The sequence below is a fragment of the Oratosquilla oratoria genome, chromosome 25, assembly GCF_046742065.1.
Source record: "Oratosquilla oratoria isolate Oo_2021 chromosome 25, ASM4674206v1, whole genome shotgun sequence".
Taxonomy (NCBI): domain Eukaryota; kingdom Metazoa; phylum Arthropoda; class Malacostraca; order Stomatopoda; family Squillidae; genus Oratosquilla; species Oratosquilla oratoria.
This window is the reverse complement of record NC_134801.1, coordinates 33,140,073-33,159,386: the sequence shown is the minus strand read 5'-3', so window position 1 is coordinate 33,159,386 and position 19,314 is coordinate 33,140,073. Positions and strand designations below refer to the sequence as shown.

The following is a 19,314-nucleotide window of genomic DNA, read 5'->3' as shown; positions in this document are numbered from 1 at the left end:
TTTTACTAGTCTTTCTTCACTCATTCTTTCCATGTGTCCAAACCATCCCAATACTCTTTCATCAACCCTATCTCCCTACTCCCTTATCACCCCTGTTCTCCTCCTCATTTCTCACTCCATCCAGCCTAGTAACCCCTATCATACTTCTCAGACACCTCATCTCAAACACATTCAAACTCCTTCTCTCTTCCTCTCTCATGTTCCATGTTTCTGCCCCATACAGTGCTGTTGGCACAATCATTCCTTCATACAATCTCCTCTTAGCATCTATACCCAAATGTCTATTCCTCATTACACTTTTTAATCCACCAAGGCATTTACTCATTCTCTCAATCTACATTCTACCTCCACCTCCACTCCTCCCTTTCCTGCCACATTCGCACCTGAGTATCTAAAACTGTCCACTTCCTCCAGTCGCTCTCCCTTAATGCTCACTTCCAGTCTGCTGCCACTTTCACCCCTTGTACATCTCATCACCTTACTTTTACCTACATTTATCTTCAACTTTCTTCTTTCACACACTCTCCCAAACTCTGTCACTAACTTCCTCAATCCCTCCTCTGATCCTGCTTCAAGCACAGTGTCATCCGCAAACAACAGCTGGCTCATTACCCTTGCATTTACCTCTTGTACCACCCCATCCATGTATAAGTTGAACAGCCAGGGCGACATAACACATCCCTGACGAAGTCCCACCTTTAACTCAAATCACTCACTCTCTCCATTTCTAATTCTGACACATGCTCTACTACTCTCACACAAACGCTTGACTGCTCTTAACAGCTTTCCTCCTATCCTGTATACTGTATCTGCAAAACCTCCCACAGTGCCTTCCTGTCTACCCTATCATAAGCCTTTTCCAGATCCATAAAAGCCAAAAAAAACATCGTTACCTTATCCTACAGCTTTCTCACATATCTGTCTTACCACAAAAATCTGATCTACACAACCTCTACCTGTCCTAAATCCACACTGTTCCTCACCAATTACTCCCTCTGTTCCTCTCCTGATCTTCTCAATCAAGATCCTCCCATAAGCCTTCCCAACTACACTTAACAAGCTAATCCCTTCGAAACCACTACACTCACACTTGTCCCCTTTTCCCTTGTAGAGTGGAACTATACAGGCACACTTCCAGTCCTCTGGCACTCTACCCTCTCTCCAGCAAACATTAAATAACCTCACCTGCAAGTCCACCATCACTGTACCATTTTTTTTTTTTTTTTTTCAGACATTCTGCATGGCATCCATCCAGACCAGGTGCCTTACCTGTTCTCGTCATCTTAACAACTGCCTTCACTTCATCTTTCCTTATCTCTCCTCCATTTTCCTAACTCATCACAGTAATTTTCTTAGCACTTCCCACTGCAACTATCTTTCCCTCCCTATCCTCCTTCACATTTAGCAACTTCCTAAAATACTCTGCCCATCTTCCCTTTACTGCCTTCTCTTCCATTATCATCTCTCCATCTGCACCTTTTACCTTTTCTTCTCTACTTGATTCGCTTCCTCTTCCTATCTTAATTTTTTTCCAAAACATCTTTTTATCACTTTCAAAATTTTCTGTCATACTCTTACCCCATTTCACATCTGCTCTCCTCTTTGCCTCCTTTACCTTGTGCTTTACTTTTCTTTTCTTTGTACCTCTCATATGACTGTAGTAAGTGAAGAGATAGGTAAATGTGTAGTGGAGTGGAAGGAGGTTTCTTCAAGGTTAATGTGGATGAAGGTGAAACTGGGAAAGGAGATGTGGGTTTTTGTAAGTGCATATGAGCCTGGTAGTGAGAAGAGTGTAGAAGGGAGGCTTTTTGGATAGATTTAAATGAGTGCATAGGGGGATTAGGGAGAAACGTCAATATAGTAGTATTGGGTGACCTTAATACTAGGGTAGGAAATGAACCAATAGATGAAGTGGTTGGGAAGTGTGAAGTTCCAGGAAAGAATCACTGTGGAAAGTTGATGGTGATGAGTCTAGAGAGTTGATACCAAATACAATGTTTAGGAAGAAAGTCAAGCATAAGTACACATGGGAGAGGGTGGTTGATAAGGCATTAACCCCTTCCATACGGTGCCGCACACGTAGGCGTCATGGGGAGCGAGTGTATTCGCGAGGCTGCCATATCGGCGTCTTGATTATATTTATTGTAGTCGCCCCTCCATAATGACATTCTTTCTAATTCTTTTGTAGTCGCATTTTCTATGGTTATCAAAATTCACGGGTGAAGAGAGAACGATCGATATAAGCGGTGACTATATTTTATGATGCGAGTATTATTACGACACGTCGTACGGCTGGCATTGGCTGCTGCCACCGAGATCTAAGTCCATGACGCCTACGTGTGCGGCACCGTATGGAAGGGGTTAATGGATTATGTAGTGGTAAATAGGATTATGATAGGAAGAGTTAAGGATGTACATGTCCTAAGGGGAGAGAATGGGGGATATTATGTCATTTTTTTGGTGGAAGGCAAGTTGAGAGTGGAGGATAGATGGAGAAAGAGGAAAAGGGCAGAAGTTAGGGAGGTACTTAGAGTAAACTGCTTAAATGAGAAAGAAAAGGAGAAGGAGTACAAGAAGAAGCTGAGAGAGGAGTGGGAGAGAGTAAAGGATAGAGTAGAACTCTGAGTGGAGGAGGAATGGGGATGATTCAAGGAGGGAGTCACAGAGTGTGCAAAGATGGTGTGTGGAACAAGGAGGGCGGAAGGAAATAGAAGGAAGGGTAGTGAGTGGTGGGATGAGGAAACAAAGAAGGTTGTAGGAAGAGAAGAAGAGCTTTCACAGATTGGTTACAAAATAGGACATGGGAATCATATGAGAGGTACGAAGAAAAGAGAAGTAAAGCATAAGATAAATGAGGCAAAGTGGAGAGCAGATGTGAAATGAGGTAAGAGTATGACAGAAAATTTTGAAAGTAATAAAAAGATGTTTTGGAAAGAAATTAAGATAGGAAGAGGAGGCGAATCAAGTAGAGAAGAAAAGGTAAAAGGTGCAGATGGAGAGATGATAATGGAAGAGAAGGCAGTAAGAGGAAGATGGGCAGAGTATTTTAGGGAGTTGCTAAATGTGAAGGAGGATAGGGAGGGAAAGGTAGTTGCAGTGGGAAACGCTAAGAAAATGAGAGTGATGAGTGAGGAAAATGGAGGAGAGATAAGGAAAGATGAAGTGAAGGCAGTTGTTACGATGATGAGAGCATGTAAGGCACCTGGTCTGGATGGATGCCATGCAGAATGTCTGAAAAAAAGGAGGTACAGTGATGGTAGACTGGCTGGTGAGGTTATTTAATGTTTGCTGGAGAGAGGGTAGAGTGCCGGGGGACTGGAGGAGTGCCTGTATAGTTTCACTCTACAAGGGAAAAGGGGACAAGTGTGAGTGTAGTGGTTTCAAATGGATTAGCTTGTTAAGTGTAGTTGGGAAGGCTTATGGGAGGATCATGATTGAGAAGATTAGGAGAGGAACAGAGGGAGTAATTGGTGAGGAACAGTGTAGGTTTAGGACAGGTGGTGGTTGCGTAGATCAGATTTTTGTGGTTAGATAGATATGTGAGAAAGCTATAGGAAAAGGTAAGGATGTTTTTTTTGGCTTTTATGGATTTGGAAAAGGCTTATGACAGGATAGACAGGAAGGCACTGTGGGATGTACTGCAGATATATGAAATAGGAGGAAAGCTTTTAGGAGCTGTCAAGAGTTTTCATGAGAGTAGTAGAACATGTGTCAAGATTAGAAATGGAGAGAGTGAGTGATTTGAGGTAAAGGTGGGACTTCGTCAGGGATGTGTTATGTCACCCTTGCTGTTCAATTAATACATGGATGGGGTGGTGTAAGAGGTAAATGCAAGGGTAGTGGGTGAGGGATTGGAGATGGTTAAAGAAAATGGAGGAAAGTGGGAGATAAGCCAGCTGTTGTTTGCAGATGACACTGTGCTTGTAGCACGATCAGGAGAATGGTTGTATATGGATGATGTTGTGATACAGGAGATGGAATGGGTGGGGGATGGGGGGTGAGGTAGTATGTGTGGGAAAATTTTTACACAGCATGAAGGGATTTCTCCCCATCTTCTCCTTTTCTGCATGAGGGGACGGACAGGAGGGGGGGTTGCCGAATTAATGAAGTGGCCTTGTTGTGTCTTGTGACACTGCTTCTGACCCAAGGCAGTGGGCGAGATGCAGGGATAACCCGTCATCCAGGAGATGTCAAGATACGAGGGAGGGAAGATGGTGGAGGGGAGGGGAGTGGAGTGTTATGGGGATGGAATGGGTGGAAGTGGTTCTTATGCCTTTGTTTTATGGCTACCTCCCTTATAAGGGGTGAAAAAAGCCTTTGGTATATGTATGTATATACATGCATGGCACATAACTATTGCGCATTACTACAAAACCACAAATTAGTGAAATTGTGTGTTTGAAGTCACTATGCATCCCTAAAGCTATTATATCTCTACCAAGTATTTTTTGATATTCTGGCAATAGTGACCTACTCATTTTTCATTCCTATCTCCACAATAGTCTTTATATAAAATCATTCATGTATCATAAACAATGGGTCTATTATTATTCAGCTACAATTTTTGGAGTACCATGGAAACCATGGGTAAGGGGGGATAAAGCCTTTGGCATACAGATAGACATTTTTTTTTAGAATTATTTCACCAAAAAAAATGTACCTCTCATCAAACAAACAAAAAATATGAACATCTCTGCATGCTTATTTGGAACATGCATCAATAACAACACTAATATGATACTTTCATAGCTGTTTAAGAGATCTATTTTTGGTAAATAAATTATATTCTAGAGGAAACACACATAATAGCCATAATCTTTATGACAATATACGAAGCATTCAATACAAATGCCACAGTGGCAACTAGGTCACAAATGCTTGAACAGTAGCACCAACTCTTTCCAAACTAACATATGAGCAAAGACTGTCCAAATTAGAACTACCAACTTTAGAACAGAGAAGAGAAAGAGGTGACCAGCTGACTATCTACAGAATAATGAGAGGAATGGAAGTTTTAGATAGGGATGACTTGTTAATATGGGACAACGGTAAAACGAGAGGACACGAAAAGAAACTAAAAAAAGATAGTTACAAAAGAAATTTAAAAAGGAACAGCTTCCCACAGAGAGTGATAGATACATGAAATAAATAAGACAATGAAACAGTGTGTGCAAACACTATACGAGATTTTAAGAAAAAACTTGATACCGAGAGATACAAAGACGGGTCACCACAAGCATAGCTCCCTTCCCGTATAATACAACTAGGTAAATAGTAAAAAGTCTGGTAAATTTTTAGTCGTACACACCTACAAGATATAGCAATAGAAAATTAGTTATTAATTTTGTAAATTATAATAAATCAACATAATATGCAATTTTCTTGGTGGAAATCAATAACAAAAAAGTTGCTAAAAACCTATTTCCTGACAAATGAAGTCGCGATGGTTGAATGATATGCCATGTTTGTTTTGTCACATGCCGAGATTGAAGTAATGAAAGGATGATAAATTAGTCTATTCTAACCTAACCTATATTTAGTAATTTGGTACCTAAGTTCTAAAGATCATCCGGGTCAGCATGGTCATCACAGATGCTGACAGCCTTATTATTATTATACCTTGGGCAATTAACAGATGATGCCAGAACCCTATGCTCTCACATTAAGTCCAATAAAGCCCTATTATCTTTGTAACAGCGCTTATTAACATCACCAGAGTTGGAGAACACCCAGTCCACAACGTGAAAGTCATCGTCTAATAGTGATTGGACTGGCATGGCGTCTGGACTGTATCCCAGCAGCTTCATTCATTAGTAATTTTGCTTGTAGCAATTTTTTTTCCACCAAGAAAATTACATATTACATTCATTTTTTACATTCATGTACTATAATTCACAAAGTTAATATCTAATTTTCTAACACTATATTGCATGGGTGTGCACAACTGAAATAATACTGAATGTCTGAACTTGCCCAGGATATATGTCCTAACATATGCAGTTTAACTACTAATTCATGGCTTAATTATAGGTCTATGGTAAATGTTTATCTTGCATACAGAGTAGTGGAAATCTAATTAGTGTCAAAAGAATATTATTTGTCATTCACCAAAGACTGCACAACTTCCATTATCCTAAACAAATAATAATCGTCCAAACATAGGTCTAAGAGTCTAGGACATGACTTATACTTTATTAACCCATTCAACTCCGATGACAAGATGTCTTGTCATTTGGTCAAATAAAACGTCATATTTTTCTGGTGTTTGATCAAACATTTTGGTGTTTTATGATTTTTTGTTTTATTTTACCAAATGACAAGACATCTTGTCATCGGAGTTGAATGGGTTAAGTTTATAGTGATAGGTCACAGATAAGCTCTTCCTCCCTCTCTCCCTCTCCATGCAGGATCAGATTAGGTGGGTGGTGGACTCAATGATGATGATCATGATCCATTAAACGACATATCAATTAATAAAATAATGTTACAATAACAATTGTTTGTTTCTGATGTTGTGACTGAAAATTTTGTAGGTAAATTAAATAAAATGCCTCTTGTAAACAAAGATGTAGAGGAAAACAATTAAAATAAATAGTCCAAATTTGTGTAACTAAGAACTTAAAAGTTTCCACTTACATTCACTGTTAAGTCGACAGAATGGTTGGATTAATTCAACAAATCTTAGGTTATTTTTCAGACACAGGTTGTCCGCATCTTCACTGCAAAGAACTGCCACTTGTGGGGCAAATGCATTTTGAATAAACTCATGAGGAGTTAATTTACATTGCGCCATTTTTCTTCAGTAAGATTTCTGTCATACTTAAGCTGCTACAGCAAATTCTCATTTCATTTCTCTCACTCCTACTCAGTGTTCAAGCTCTCATGACACTACTGAACGTCACCACCATAACAAACAGATGATTCTCCCTAATCCCACTTCAAAACATCTATATATTTTGGAAACAAAATGTTATCGTATTAATAGTACTAGATAGCTTATATATTTCTACGTCTTATTTATGATATATATATTTGATAAACAATTTATTCCATATATGTATTGGTTATAATTTCTAATTGTTCTTTTGAATAAATTGTTATAGTTTTTAAACAAATTCTTAATTAATTTACTACAGTGTATTGTTGACTACAAGGATCAAATAAAGGTCCCACAAGTGATATTTTCATAACAGTTCGCCTACGTACTAAACGTACAACTCGTCATGTGATAGTGATAACGCTTGAAACAGAGCATGAACTATTGTTGTTGTTCGATGAAAATCTGTGCTGCCGTCAGCTGTAGGTGTGAACCTTAGAATTAATGATTGCCTGAGAATCTCGTAAATCCATGTTTGTGGCTAAATATACTCGGCATGGCGGGTGAAGATAACGGTGCTCTTATCACGAAATTTGATGAAGTCTTCAATGGATATATTGATCATGAAGTTATTAAGGCAGTTTTACAATATTGCCAGTGGGATGCAGAGCAGGCATTGCAGAGTTTGTTAGGAATGGTGGAGGTACCTGAAAGTGTACTAGTTAGAGCTTTGGCTATATCCACTTCCTTATTTGAGGGAACAGCTAATTCTTCTTGCTTAAGCAAGGAATCTGAAGAACAACAGATCCAAAACAGTGTTCTAAGTACAAATGGATCACGTCCCAGCAATGATACACAGGAAGAGGTTACACCTGGGTGGAGTGTGTGGCCAGGATTGTCTTCATCTTTAATCAGGACACACAGTTGCATCCCAGCTACAAAGGCTTCTGCTGCAACGTTTAAATGGTCAGAGATCAATGAAGTCCCACCACCAACAAGTACAAAACCCCATGGTAGACAGAACCTACAGGACACCAAGGAGTTGACTAATGCAGGAAGGTCTGATGGAGGTAATAATAAGAAATCCACTTTATCAAATTGTGTGGGTGAATCTCAGTTTGATAGACGTGGATCATCTGGTAAAACATTTCCAGTCTTGGGTCAAGAGAGGCAGGAAACAGCTTGGCCAGTTCAGCAGTTGTCTGGGGGAGCAGTTGAAGGATGGTATCCATCATCCTCGTTACATTACACTTCAGCCAACAATGCAAGTACTGTGAAGAAGTCAGACGAACGTGTTTCTAAGAAAGATGAAATAAAAAACAAGATTCTTCTCGGTGACAAGCTTGTTGTGCTCATGAGAGGTTTACCTGGAAGTGGGAAGTCCACTCTAGCACAAGAGATAACTGGGAGGAATGGAGTAGTTTTAAGCACAGATGACTTTCACTATGACAAACATGGGTGCTATAACTATAAACCTTCAAGATTAAGTGAAGCACACGGTTGGAACAAGAACAGGACATTGAAACACCTACGGGAAGGGACGACACCTATCATAATTGACAATACTAACCTTCAGAAATGGGAGATGACTCCTTATATCCAAATGGCTATTGAACATGGGTATGAGGTAGACATTTTGGAACCAAGCACATCATGGAGACTGAATTCTGCAGAATTGGCCAAAAGAAATGTTCACAATGTTCCCAAAACAAAAATTAAAGAGATGAAAGAGAGATACCAGAAAGATTTGAAAATTGAAGATCTTATTTCCCAATTGCGAATTTCTACTCCTGAGGAATCCAATGATTCGTCCAGCTACTCTGAAAATTATGCAGAGTCCTCCAAGTCATCTGTGACCAAAGAAAGTAGCTACGAAGGCCTTGCAAAACACAAACCTACCACAGGACTCTCAGTAATTAAACACTACATGAGAGTTAATAGTGCTTTTTATGAAACTGAGAAGGAGGAAGATGATTATGAAGATGATGTTGTAATTGAGAGCAGTGAGGAGGAAGAGGAAGGAAATGCATCGAGCCATGATACTAGTAAAGAAATAGATGTGCATCAGCATTTAGAAATTAAAGATGTGTTGGGTGATCAGAAGATTGAGGGGCAGGAAGGTAATAAAGTGTTGCAAAATGATGCAGTTATGAGAAATACCCATGTTGAGAACTTTGATGGTAGTGGCATGCTTAATAATTATGATGGAGACCAGGAAGAAGCTGATGTTGAAGAAAAAACCAATAGGCCAAGTGCAATTGAAGAACAGAAAAGTATGTCATTTGGAACAGTTGGACAAGATAAAGAAGGAAAAGGAAGTGACTGTAAGGAGATTCCCAAGGAGAGTGTATTTGAGTCTATAGAGGAACAGCCTAGAAGAGATGACCTGGGTAAGGAAACAGATCAGCAAACTCTTGATTTGAATAGTAGTTGCAAGGAAGAAATATCCTTGTCCCCAGCTCTTGTATATAATGATTTGTGCAGCTTGATAAGTAAAGCAACAAATGCTCTAGAGGAGGATAATGGTGAAGAATGGAAGGATGTTCTTTCAGATGAAACTCCATCAGCTCAAGTGGAAACCATAGAAGATGCAAATTTCAGTGATCTTGTGCAGACATTCAATAAGGCCCTCAGATTCCAGCTTGATATTGAAATTGATGAAGCCAGTAGTGTTCCAAAGAAAGATGATCATGTTTCTGATGATTTGGGAGATGTAGCAATGTATAGCCTTATAAGTGATATGGAAGATAAGTTAGGTAGACCTCTTTCTTCATTGGTCACACGTCCTAGTGGGAAAGGAGAAGAACTCCAGTTATTGAATATTAGTGAGATTGGCCAAAATATGATCAGGGAAAATGAAAATAGTCATCAGCAAGACCATGAACCTTCTGTGGTAGAGCAATATACAAGTGAAGGTCAATTGTGTAATGATAGTGTAGGTATTGGTACAAATGTTGATGGAACTTCTGAAAAGAAAGAAGATGGGAATGCGAAAGAAAGGATTGATGGGTCTTGTTCCTGGGGATGTCTGGACACACAAGCTACTGTTGCAGCTACCTGGGAAGAAGAAAAAGAAGTTTCATCAGATTTAAGTACAAAACCACAACCAAGTAGGAATAGCCGGCGTAGGGAAGGAGATAAGTGGCAGTGGCTTAAGGTGCAAGAAAGCAACATAGAGAAAGAAGTTTTTGATGATGAGGTTTCTCAGTGGAAACCAGTTCTAAATGCGGAGACCACTTGGGGCCTAGAAGCAGAAAAAGTGGAGGATGTTAAAACTTGGTCCAAACCTTCGCCACCAGTGGAAAGAGAAGGACAATTAGTAACACCTCCTCCACAGTCAGGTGCTGTACCAAAGAGAAAAGCAACTACAGGTACTCCATGTTTGTCATATTCACCTACAAAGGAGTTGTCACATACAAACCGCAGTGCTCAGTTAAGACAAGATGGAATTTCCAGTGAAGTAATTGATCAGGAATGGAATATGCCACAGTACCCACAGTCTGATCTACCAGAGATTCCAAAGGAGATAGAGGAAAATGTGAATGTGAGTGAAACAGGTACCCAGACACTTTCACAGGACTTCCAGGTTCTTGAAGGGAAAAGTAATGTGCACGGAAATATGATTAGATATGCAAATGTTGGTGGTATGGTAATGGATGATGTGACAGATACTTTGACTGAGGTTGGCCCTCTTACTAAGCACAAACTAAGATTAGACAAAAGCACAATGACAGTTGCTGGCTGTAGTGTTGTAGAAGCAAAATCCTTACAAAACTTGACTGCATTCTTCCCAAGTATTCCAGAAGATCATTTGAAGGATGTTTTAGAGAAATGTAGATATGATTTAGACTGGGCAATGAATCTGCTTCTTGATGGGGGTTATGAAATGGCTGACTCTGTCCCAGACCTGGAAAAGGAAGTTGTGGAAGATGATGACTGGAAGGATTCTAGCCCAGATCTAACAGAGTCATGTGGAACAGAGTCCACAGGTGATGATAAAAATTCTGCAGAGTGCATTGATTCATCAAATGAATTATCAGACCATCAGGGGAAAAAGTTGAGGCAAAGCCAAAGACCAGATTTGTTGGCCACCAAAAAGGCCATAGAAGAGACAGTCACTATTACAGCCAAGTTAGATGAACGAGGAAACAGGTTGACTGGTGGAGAGTGCATAAAGAAAAAACGCATCAGATCAAAACGACAAACAAAAACAACAGAGAAGAATGGTTCAGGAACTGAAAAGGCAGTTGGTTCAAGAATTGAGAAGGCGACCATTAGTGTAGGAACTGAGAAGGTGGAGCAGTTACAAGACAGTGGTAACATTGATGGTGAAGATGAGTCAGGGTTGATCTCTCTCACTATGGACCCCCTGTTTGCTTCACAGTTGGTGAACCTGTTTGGACCTATTGGGCCATACAAGATTGATGATCTGACTGAAGATGATTATAATGTTATAATACCAGTCAGTTTGTGTCGGCAAGTATACCAGTTGTGGAGTAAAACACTTGAAGGTAAATTTCATCATGAGTCTGAAGTAATGGACAGTTACATCAAGGATGACCAACAACTTGCTGAGAAGCTGCAAGCAGAAGAGAATGCAAAAGTAGGGAAAAGAAAGACTCAAGAAGAAGGAGACATTACCTTTCAAATGGATCCGCCAAATTCCTTCAAGGAGATCATGGAACTTGAAGAAGCTCTAGCAGAAAGTCGTAAAGATGGAAAGGGAAGTAATAGTGACAGCAACCTCTCACATCGCCTAAACATCCTAAGGCTCCAGGAGGAATATTCTCATCTTGATCCCAATGCCATTGAAGAAGAATTCAAGAGATGTGATTACAACTATAAGGATACAGTGGCATTGATTCAGGACAGATATGGATCTGAGGGTTATCCTAAGACTGTGATAGCACCAGAGGCTATGCATCACTATGAGCAAGTGATGCTAGAAAAAGCCAAGGCATTAAGTCTGAGAGATGCAGAGGAGCAACAAAAAGTCGAGGAAGAAGTTGCTTGTGAAGTAAATGACCCTCAAGTGTATCGTGAGGAAGCAATTGCACATTATCAGCAACGACAAAATGCCTTTAGAAAAGCCCAGGAGGCTTCACGACAAGGAATGAAAGCTGTAGCTGCATACTATGCCCAAATTGGAAACCTTCATGCCACCAGACTGCGAGAAGCCAACAAAAGAGCTTCAGAAAAAATCTTGGAAGCTGTTAATTCATCCAGAGATGGAAACACTCTTGACCTACATTATTTACATGTGACTGAAGCTGTCAGTGTAACTCAAGCATTTCTTTCAGAACGCCAGAGACTTTTGAGAGCAAGAAATCTAAATATAATGCATGTCAGTTTGATCACAGGCCGTGGTGCTAACAGTGAGGGGGGTGTAGCAAGAATTAAACCAGCAGTGAAAGAGTTTTTGCAAAAGAATGGATACTCCCATATAGATGGCAACAGTGGCATGGTTGTGGTGACTCTCAAGCAGTAGACAACAGGTACTTATACAACAGTGAAGTTAAGGGCTGTGACTGAAGTCTGAGATAAGTACTGGATAAGGTAGTTAATCAAGTTTGCTGCTGTGAACTGGCTCTTGAATCAAAAACCAAGTTGATAACAAACCTGTTGAATTTGCCATTTTCAATCATTTTTATGCATACCGAAATTTAGAAAATTGTATAAATCTCATGACATTGTTGAAGAGGAAACATAGGTTAAATCAGTGCTGTAGTTGATTTTCTGTAGCTATAATATAAAATTAAATTTATGGTCTGTTAAAGTGAAAGGCAAGCCCCTCTGTGTATATGTGTAAAAGAGAAATGCATAATCATAGACCCATGTTCACATATGTCATTACAGAAAAAAGTTAGTAAATTTCTTCACATCTACAACATTTTCCAGGTAAAATTTCTTTTTGCTTGATTCCCACATCAAGATCTTGTAACTCTTCGAGGAGGAGGGGTGCAAGATCTTGAAGTACAAGTCATGAAGAGATTATTAGTGTCAAGACATTCTTGATGGAATTCATGAAAAACTGCTTTACTCAAGACTTCTTGAGGAATTATGCTCAAAATAAGACCTGATTTACCCTTTGTTTAATTGTAATGAAGTACCTTATTTCATATGGTACAATTTAGTAGGTTACAGTATCAAGATACTTTTAGTAGAAACACCACACTGTGACTGCAGAAATTGAAGAAGTATATTTTCCAATCAAGCGAGCAGTTCCTATTTACTGTATACATATACCAGTGGCTTTTTCCCCCTTACAAGGGAGGTAGCCAACAACAAAAGCATAAAATCCACTCTCACCCATTCCATCCCCACATACTCCACTCCTATTTACTCCCCTCCCTCCTTTTTATCTTTGCTTCTCCTGGACTCAGTCCTGTGTCAGAAGCAATGTACCAAGACACACCAAGGCTGCTTCATTTAATCAGCAAGCCCCCACTCCATCTGCTAATGCAGAAAAGGACCTTAAGGCTGCATCAAAATATCATTGACACATGCTCCCTCACCCCCCATCCCCCACCCAGTACCATCCATGCATCATAGCATCATCTATGCACCATTCACCACTCACCCCTACTGTCTTCCTTCCTCAATAGACATTCCCCTCTTTCCCAATGCCCCTTTTACCCCATCCATCTCATCCTTTGTCGTCCCCTCATGTTCACTCCTTCCACCTCTGCCTTCCACATCTCTTTTACTAATCTTTCTCCACTCATTCTTTCCATGTGTCCAAATCATCCCAATACTCTTTCCACCAACCCTATTTTCCAACTCCCTTTCTACCCCCATTCTCCTCCTCACCTCCTCATTTCTCACATTGTCCACCCTAGTAATTCCCTACCATACTTCTCAGACATTTAATTTCAAACACATTTACTGTATTCATACATATATACATACACACATTTGAGCATATATACAGTATGTGTGTGTGAGTATGTACTGTTTTAATGATTCATGATTTTATATTTGTTTTACCTTTCAGTAATAGAGCCATTTTTGTATGTGATTGAAAAATGAGTGCGACATGTTTGCTACCATACCTCATGTAAAGTGTGATAGATGTTATATAAAGTGCATGAGAGTAATATGGGTGTGCAAATAAAGATTATTGTAAATGTTTAGAGTTGGACAGGAATATGAAAATTATTGTTCTGGTCAAGATTTAGGCAGAAGTGTTAAAATTACTACTTACATTAAAATGTGTATGAATACGAAGAGTTGGGCTTGTGTGAAGATCATTACATACTATATTGAAAAAATGTGTGAAAAGGATTGATTATATGTCCACTGAGAGGCAGGCAGGAGAGTTACTATTATAAAGAGGTCAGTCACAGTATTGGCAATTCATGAAAGCATATATAAAGACAGTCATTATAATTAAAAAAAATATGACTTTATTTTTATACTTTTGTATTAGTAATACTAACTTCCTGCTGCTCAGTAGTTTTAATAAGTTTATATTCTCAGTTGTAAGTGCAAATGGTTCCTTAAAATATCAAGTTGTATGGGTCTGCAAATGAATGTGTAAAGGTGGGAGACTGTATATACAAAACCCAATGTGAATATTGTATGGAGGTTAAGCCAATAGAGGCCTACATGTGTGAATGAAGTTTTAGCCGTCCTTTGTATTATGGAATTCAATCTTAATTATCATGTTTAAATGGTGATTGTCAAAAAAAAAAAAAAAAAAAAAATATTCTTCAGCCATTGTGTGTTGAAATGATTCACAGCATGGTGAATGGAATTCATCAAGTGATAAAACGACAGTGTACATGCTGATGCTTAGGTATAAATTTGTGCTTTACAGGCTGAGACTTTATTCTTGTGCTCAGTCTCAGGACACTTGTTACAAGATGCCTTTAAGTACCAGTGATATACTGTATATTTTTTTAGTATATGTCAAATTAGCAATTTATACCATTTGTGTATTTCAGTTTATTCCTATTATCTATAATAATTTGCATGTTTTGTCAATGTTTGGAAAGCTGAACTTACCCATTCCTTTTGCAATTTTTATTCATGACCCTTTATCATGTGCACTGGTAACTGAACTCTGTCCTTTTTATTTAATGTGGTCATGGCATCCCATGATTAACTATTATTTTATTTTATTATTATTATTTTTTCATAATTGTTAACTCCTTTGATACAGCGACATATTCAACTGAATATATGTTATAGCTCTTACTGAACATTTGTATTCAGCATAGGGAACATTACAATGTGATGTATTCTATAGGTTTTATTTTGGCCAATGTCGAGACAATTTTATTTAGCCCAGGAAGCACAACAATAGTAAGGGGTAATGGTGTCTACAAGGTCGTGGAATAAAAGAATATTACATTATATGAAGTCATAATATTCATAACTAGACCATAAAAGCTTGTTTGCATACCTGCACTGGTTTTGCAAAATGAATGTCAAAGTAATCTTCCTGCCATCCATCCTCAGAATGCGTCAATGCCCTTGTCTGGAGGCGCAGACTGATACTATTGTCTCTAGATTTGTCTTTAGCAACTTCAACTGTATTTCCTCCATTTATTCACTAAAAGAGAGCTGGCAACTGCTCCCCAACAATTTCTATGGAGTGTTGGCAAGGATTGTTTCCAGCCACTGTGAGTGGGCTAGAGTATTTCATTTGTCATGGAGGTCAAAGTGAAGTCAGTTCAAGTCCTGATAGCAAGTGACTATAGTAAGGACATACTATATTAAATTCCCTGGTTTAAAATAAGTATATAATAGAAAAAAACATAAAGAGGCACTATCCTTGCCTTATCTAATAGGGGAAGATTGTGATATTAAACTAAACCAAATATTTTGGGGAGTTTTACACAATGGAGCTAGTTATGAAGGTTGGGAATGGAGAGGGTGAATGCTGTTAGGTGAGGGCAGGACTGCTCCAAGGTTGGGTAATGTCACCATTGTTGTTCAATAGTCAACAGGCAAACTCGTAAGTCAAGCGGGGGAAAAATATAGGTTGTCTACAGCTTGTTAGTGTGGGGCATTATAGAATAAGGTGCTCTGTGTTTTCACTGGTGATCGCATCAAGGACACTTAAATGCAAGCATGCCAGTGTGGTTTTTCCTTCTTAAAGAGGTTTTTCTGTGGAGCTAATGTCTGGGAATGCTACTGGAGTATTTAGTTTGGTGGTCTGTCTTGGCTGTTCAATATGTTCATGAATGGGATGGTAAGGGAGGTAAATGCAAAGGTGATGGGCAAAGGATTGGAAGGAAGTGAGCCAGGTGTATGTAGATAATGCTGCAATATTGAGTTGGAGGGTAGACTGAAGCATTTGGTGGTAGAGTTTGAGAAAGTGTGAGAGGAGAAACCTGAAAGTGAATGTGGATAAAAATAAGGTGATGAGGTGTACAAAGAGTGATGATAATTGTGGGTTGGGGTTTAGTTTAAAGGGTGAGAGGGTGAGGGAAATGGAAAGTTTTGAGTATTGTGGTCACATGTGGCAAGGAATGGAAGTGGTGAATCATAAAATAAAAGGGAATAATGTGTTATGTGAATAGATTTATGTATGTGAATACAAATGGAAGGTTGCAAGAAGTTATTATGCCAAATAAATGTATGGAGCACTTGAATTTTAAAAGAGGCAGACAAGAAGAGACTAAACATGTTTGAAATGAAGTGTTTAAGGAGTATGATAGATATAATGATGGATTAAGTGAGAAATGTGGAGATGAGGTGGAAAAGGAGCTGGCAGTTAGGGTAGTTCAAAGAGTGCTGAGATGGTTTTGGCGTATGATAAGAATGATTGAGGAAAGTCTAACAAAAAGAGTGTGGAAAGCGAAAGTGAATGAAGTAAACAGTCAGTAGGCAGACCAAGAATGAAGTGAATGGACAGGGTGAAGGGAGCATTGGATCCAAGAGGAATGTCTTGAACAGGGAAGAGACTACAAAAGATAAGAATAAATGGAGAGTGGTTGTAAATTCATTAGGTAGTGACATGGCTTGAAGGGATATTCTTGTCTGCCCTATAAATTTTCTGAATGAATAGGGGGAGGGTAAACCAGCTCTGGTCATTGTCAGGCCCTACTGTGGAAGTGCTGTGTCTAGTTGTATATCCTCTATCCCAAGCAGTGTAGTAAAGGACTATGCCTCCACAGAATAGCTCCTAACAATTGGCAAGATAAACACAGTTTACAAACTTTACAGAATGAAGTACTGAGAGTAAAAATAGGATGCACCAAAACCACCCCAATTGGACACCTACATAAAGAAACCAAAATCCTCACTATAGAATACTGCATGAAAATGACAGGAACACAATTCTATCCTAGAACCCTAAACCATACATTCACATTTCACAAGCACTACCAACAGAATGCAACAAAAACCTACACCAGCAGCATACTATTCCAACATTTATAACAACCTACTTCCTATATCACAAACATATCCTTACAAAAATGCACAATTAGATAATCAAGCCCTTCAAAAAAGACTGCCAAACTCAATACAACCCCCAGACAAACTACACCAGGAACATATTACTCAAACATATATAACAATCTACCACCTAAACCACACAAAAAAGATGTACACACTCAGATCACTAAACAAGCCCTTCAAGACAAATCACCAGATTTAGTACTCCAACAACAACCACAGGTCCCACAGAAAAAGAAAGAAAAAAAATTAGAACCACATTGGTATGCCTGCACACAGGACACCACCCAACATTAAAACTGTACTAACACAAAATAGCCCTGGCCACAGATTCAAACTGACCCAGATGCAACCACCACACAGAATACCTCATACTACAATGACCCACACTAACAGTCCTCAGACAAAACAATATATCTTCCCTGGGTGACTTATGGTCCCATCCAGAGGCTTTTGCTGGTTACCTGAAGGCTGTAGGTCCTCTGCAAGACAAACCAGGGACAACAGATTGGTCAATTAATCCCCTCACCCAAAAGATTAAAACATAAAAGTCAGAGGCAAAATAAAATTCATAAAAGAATAAGTTATGTAAAGTTATTTGACTTGTAGACACCATGATCTTGTGATGGGCCATTACATTAAAAAATCAGGTTGTTGCAGCTTAAAAGTTTCTGGTAACAGCATCTCTCAATGGGTTAGTCATAACCTTTAATACTTCGAGAAGTGAACATTTCTCACATTTGAATAGGATTGTCTGGCATCAGCTTGAATAAAAATTTTACATGTGACAACACTACTTATTGGGTTAATTTTATGATAATTACCTCTGGTGTTGGTTGAAAACACACAGCTCCACAGTGGCTGGCAGCAGTTCTAGATCTTATAGTTGTGAAGAAATTGGACTGCTGTTTGCATTGTATTGGTATGTTACATTTCTACATCAGTGATACTTTTTATATGAAAGGGTGAAGGAAATTCAGTCCTATATGATAGAGATCTTGGACCTGGTACATAGTCAACCCATTAGGGTTGCACTTCCAAATAAAAGTGAGGATATTGGTGGGTTTGGTTGGCAGGTGGCAGAGGTATTATTTTATCTGACATCCATCATATACATTGGTCCCCATCCTGTATTTTATTGCCGTGTGATAATCATTGCAAGAATTTAATCATTCAATTCAGTTATCCCATTTGAGTGTCCTGTATTGCTGTGGTATGATTAAAACTAGATTAGAGGTAACTATTGGTAAATAATATTTTACTATGTTCTTCAGGCTTATAACTACCAGGATAAGAAGTACTTGCAATGAACTACAGTACTTAAAACTGTTCCTAATCCAGTACTACAACATTTACAAAAACATAAATACCTAGTACAGTAATAACAGACTAAACAAAGATTACTTTCAATCCATTACTAGGCAGTTTCCTCTAAGCTGAATAAAATTGTCTGACATACCCTGAAGAAAATCTTTAAGTATCCTTACTGATATATTTGACTTCAAAAGTGTAGATGGTTTCCCAAGAAATTCATGAAATCTATACTTGGCAAAGATTAAAAAAAAGAAAGAAAAAAAACAGCATTAGTCGTTACAAAAGTTTAGCCAAAACAAAAAGTTATAAACATTCCAATTGGGATATTCAGGCAACCAATCTGTTTCCCCAAATATTTCTTGCTGGAGACATAGACCCAAGGAATCCACCAAGTCCCTAAATCCCACAGACTACTTGTTGAAGATATTTTTAAGGAATTACTGAGCAAGTGTAGGGTAAAGGTAAAATGCCACCATGGTTATGAAATAGCCCTTAAGATATACAGGGAAGTTAATGCTCCCAGATACAAGAATCATTAGACCACCTAGTGATTGATTGGTACCTTGGTATCACAGGTCGGCAGAGCTGCAGATTGATGTGTAATACAAACGCTCCCTAACATGAATATATCATGGTAATAACATGGCTGAGAGGTATAATATGGTGAAGAGTGACTCTCTATAGATGATATTGTTAGACAAGGAAGGGATGGCATGGTAGAGGGTGCTTATGTGTGAATGATATTTTAATGCAGCCCAAAAGAATTTCTCCCT

General features: G+C 38.8%; 2 protein-coding genes across 2 annotated transcripts in view; one reads left to right on the top strand and one right to left on the bottom strand.

Annotated features, from left to right (window-relative positions):
* The window catches only part of l(3)76BDm (trafficking protein particle complex subunit 8 homolog l(3)76BDm), a 71,895-nt gene extending 64,965 nt beyond the window's left edge, over positions 1-6,930 (bottom strand). The window contains exon 1 of the mRNA XM_076208614.1: positions 6,637-6,930. Within this exon, the coding sequence (XP_076064729.1) occupies positions 6,637-6,793 (157 nt within the window). The 5' untranslated portion in view covers positions 6,794-6,930. The remainder of the gene's footprint in view (positions 1-6,636) is intronic.
* A 232-nt stretch (positions 6,931-7,162) lies between these two features.
* On the top strand, positions 7,163-18,697 carry LOC143038899 (NEDD4-binding protein 2). The gene has a single exon (XM_076208612.1). It carries the CDS (start codon positions 7,374-7,376, stop codon positions 12,303-12,305), a length of 4,932 nt encoding a protein of 1,643 aa, XP_076064727.1. The 5' UTR covers positions 7,163-7,373; the 3' UTR covers positions 12,306-18,697.
* Positions 18,698-19,314: the final 617 nt, after the last annotated feature.

What these genes read in the sequence shown, in the direction of transcription:
- LOC143038899 (XM_076208612.1), top strand. Translation starts at nt 7,374, where the DNA reads ATGGCGGGTGAAGATAACGGTGCTCTTATCACGAAATTTGATGAAGTC.